The sequence below is a fragment of the Morus notabilis genome, unplaced genomic scaffold (assembly GCF_000414095.1).
Source record: "Morus notabilis unplaced genomic scaffold, ASM41409v2 Scaffold1242, whole genome shotgun sequence".
Lineage (NCBI taxonomy): Eukaryota > Viridiplantae > Streptophyta > Magnoliopsida > Rosales > Moraceae > Morus > Morus notabilis.
The window spans coordinates 107,073-110,791 of NW_010358947.1; the positions used below are offsets into that span (position 1 = coordinate 107,073).

A 3,719-nucleotide genomic window follows, 5' to 3' on the forward strand; every position below is an offset into this window, starting at 1 on the left:
AGAATTCTAACCACTCAATCGATAGATCGTTAAATCTGTATAAATTTTTCTTTGTTTTGCATACATTTTTGTTTTGTACTAAGTTTTCACATCCTACAAAAAAATTATGCCAAAAAGAATCTACACCACCCTATCTAATAAAATAACACAAACGACAGCCCAATTGCATTAATCTCCTCAACATCATCTCAAGATTCCACCATTTATCAACGGTCAAGATTCGTCATTGAGGGTCCAATAATCATCAGTCAAGATTCGCCGCTCTCGTGCCCAAAACCCCATACATTTGATTGCACCATATAATTGAACCTCACCTGACTAACGGTATTAGCTTGGGGTTATAGCCGTGGTAGTGGCATGTACTTAAAAAATACGTTTGTTTAGAAAATCTGAAACGCTTTTGTTGTCCTCGTAAACAGAAACTCTCTCTCACCTCTCTCTCTCTCTCTCTCTCTCCTATCTCTCTCTCTCTCTCTGCGTTTTTGTTTTTGTCTCTAAGCTGTATCTTCTAGGACAGAGGGCTAAGGAGAGAGAGAAATGGACTCTAAACGCAACCTGGGCAAGGCATTGGGTGTCTCACCCAGACCCATTTCAAATTTGAATTGTGTTTTTCACCATGTTCAGGCTCAGAAGCTATCCTATCTTCGCGCCCGCGTCTCTCTCGGCCTTCCTTTGACCGCCTCGGTCACACCCCAAACCCAACCTTGACCACATTTTTATCCAAAAAAAAATAATAATTTTCTTTTCTATCAGGACTTTCATCGAACACCTTCTCTGCACTACCGCAATGGAGGACGAAAAACCAGCACCACCCAAGAACAGCGAAACCCACGACAGTTCATCCGTCACCAGCGTCAGCATTAGCCTCTGCAGCGTAGAAGAGAGCGAGAACGAGAGCAGCAGTTTCAGGAAGTGTTTTTTCCCGTCGAAGCCCCACAAGGGAAACGACATCCGATGGGAGGCGATTCAGTGCGTGAAGGGTGGGAAAGATGGGGAGTTGGGTTTGGTGGATTTCAGGCTTTTGAAGAAGCTTGGGTGTGGGGACATTGGGAGTGTTTATTTGGCGGAGTTGAGGGGCTCAAAGGGATGCCTTTTCGCGATCAAAGTTATGGATAAAGGCATGCTTGTCGGGAGGAAGAAGTTGGCAAGAGCTCAGACGGAGAAAGACATTTTGGGTTTGTTGGACCATCCGTTTCTTCCGACCCTTTACTCGCATTTTGAGACGGATAAGTTCTCTTACTTGTTAATGGAGTTTTGCAGTGGTGGGGATCTTCACACGCTTCGCCAACGCCAACCGGCGAAGCGCTTCACTGAGCAAGCCGCTAGGTTGGTCGATCTCTTTTTACTATGTTTTTTAGTGTTATATCGTCAATGTTTAATGGCTTTTTCTCAACAATGTATTTGTTGTTACGAAATGTAATTGTAATTTGAAAATCAAAATTCACTAATTTTACTTGCCATGATCATAGTTTTGCGGGGGTTTTTTTTTTTTTTTTGGAACAAGAAATTAGAGAAATTTCTTAAAGTTGTCAACCAGCTTATTGTTGCTTTTCTTTCTTTCATACTAATAAAATAGTGGTCACTAGTTGTATGAAGATTTAAGGGAAATTTGATTTCTGATGGTTTCGTATGATCTTGCAGGTTTTATGCTTCGGAAGTTCTTGTTGCTTTAGAGTATCTCCACATGATGGGAGTGGTGTACAGGGACTTGAAACCCGAAAATGTGCTAGTGAGGGACGATGGCCATATAATGATTTCAGATTTTGATTTGTCATTAAGATGTTTCGTCAGTCCAACTCTTGTTCAGTCCGATGATGCCGAGACAGCTTGTAGAATCTCCTCATACTGCATTGAGCCGTCATGCATTGATCCAGCCTTCAAATTGCCTGTTTGCGTGCAACCTTCTTGCTTGCAACCTTCTTGTTTCAAGCCACGATTTTTAAGCTCCAAAACAGCCAAGGCGAAAATTGAAAAAACAAGCTCGGCGAGTTTGGATTCACTCCCTGTACTTATTGCTGAGCCAACGAACGCGCGTTCCATGTCCTTCGTCGGAACTCATGAATATTTAGCTCCTGAGATCATAAGAGGGGACGGCCATGGCAGTGCCGTTGATTGGTGGACCTTTGGCATTTTCCTGTATGAGTTGATTCATGGCAGGACACCCTTCAAAGGCAATGGAAACCGAGTGACACTACTTAACGTTGTGGGACAGTCCCTCAAATTCCCCGAAGGATCGAATGCTAGTTTCGCTGCTAAGGATCTTATCCGGGGTCTACTTGTAAAGGACCCTCAAAAGCGATTAGGATTTAAGAGAGGTGCTACTGAAATTAAGCAGCATCCTTTCTTTGAAAGTGTTAATTGGGCTCTAATCCGTAGTACTCACCCTCCAGAGATTCCGAAACCAATTGATCTAGCATTGTTAAATCACACATTCAAGTCAACAGTGCCTCCAAATAACAAGTCGGCTTCAGACTCGGATAGATCATCAGGTCTATACTTGGAGTTTGAATTTTTCTAATGATAAATACAAGTGGTTGTTATTCTTGAATGTATTCACATCTCAGTGAATCACCTTCTTCTCTGTTTTTTTTTCCCTAATCAAATTGAATCTTATTCTGACTCATTGCCATTTGTTTTGCATGCTCTAACTGTTATGAGTTCTTCAAGGATGGAGGGTTTTTTTTTTTTTTTTTTAATGTGGGCCTCTAGTGTAGGTTCCAAGCACTTTTCAGATACGCCCTTTTGCGTGAGCTTTGTCTGAAACCTGGAAATGAGCTTTTGGAAAAGGAAACTTTGAACTAGACACGACACAGAAAAGTTCTAACTTTGATGGGGACTGAGGATGCTTTTTAGCAACAAATATGTTGTCCCGTTCTCTGTCGTGTTGGTCTTCTGTTTTTTTTCAAATACCCTTTTTTAACTTAACTGTGGTCTCGGTTTGTCCAAAAGTGGTCCTTTATTCCTCTGCAACCGCAGGCTTTTCTTACAAATGAGACTTTAATCATGGTGCTCTTTTTTTCCTGGTTGCTTTAGTCTCCAATGAACATTACTGAACAAAAAGTAAAGAGACTGGTGCTTGAGTCCCTAAGGAATATATTAGAATGACACTAATTTATCTGCTAATTCTCTTCAGCTCCATGCTTCTTGTGCTTCATTCATTACTTCTGTGATCAATCAGAGTACAATCCTAGACAACATGCAGGCAAATCAAAGGAAACTCAGCCCAATTTTTAGCCTAAAAAGAGGAAAAATTAAAAAGCACGCTGTTTTGTTTTTCCCTCCATTCAATTGCATTTAAAGAGTACACGATAAATCATTGTTACTGTCATTTTCGATAATCGAATGATTTTACATATGTCGTCATTTTAAATCCGATAAAAATTTTAGAATAATCGTTGGTGTCACTAGTATTATTTCATGTTAAATTACCAATTTTGAAATGTAAAAAATTACGAAAAGAGAGAAAAAATTACACTAATATTTTTTAATCTTAAAAGAGAGATTGGAAATAAGAGAAGAGTCCATAATAGTCATAAAAATCTCAAGGGTTCCATGGAATTGGAATCGGATCAGATCATAAGATCGCATTCCAAAATCCTATGATCGATTATGGACTATATGGGTGCTCAACTCATTGGATCTCATAATAACCTACAGAATTTCGTGAGCTGGCTGTGCAACTTTACGTGTGATCATATTCATGAAGAGGAAGGGAAAGA

General features: G+C 40.2%; 1 protein-coding gene across 1 annotated transcript; it reads left to right on the forward strand.

Moving 5' to 3' along the window:
- The first annotated feature begins 364 nt into the window (after positions 1–364).
- LOC21393775 (serine/threonine-protein kinase D6PKL2) lies at positions 365–2,518 on the forward strand. Its single transcript, XM_010093618.2, has 2 exons — positions 365–1,326; positions 1,642–2,518. The coding sequence occupies exons 1-2, from the start codon at positions 788–790 to the stop codon at positions 2,516–2,518; spliced, it is 1,416 nt and encodes a 471-aa protein (XP_010091920.1). The 5' UTR covers positions 365–787.
- The last annotated feature ends 1,201 nt before the right edge of the window (positions 2,519–3,719 follow it).

Excerpts from the sequence above, each read along its gene's own strand:
- LOC21393775 (XM_010093618.2), top strand. The coding sequence starts at position 788 with ATGGAGGACGAAAAACCAGCACCACCCAAGAACAGCGAAACCCACGAC. Across the intron at positions 1,327-1,641 it reads TTCACTGAGCAAGCCGCTAG|GTTTTATGCTTCGGAAGTTC; the intron begins GTTGGTCGATCT and ends ATGATCTTGCAG.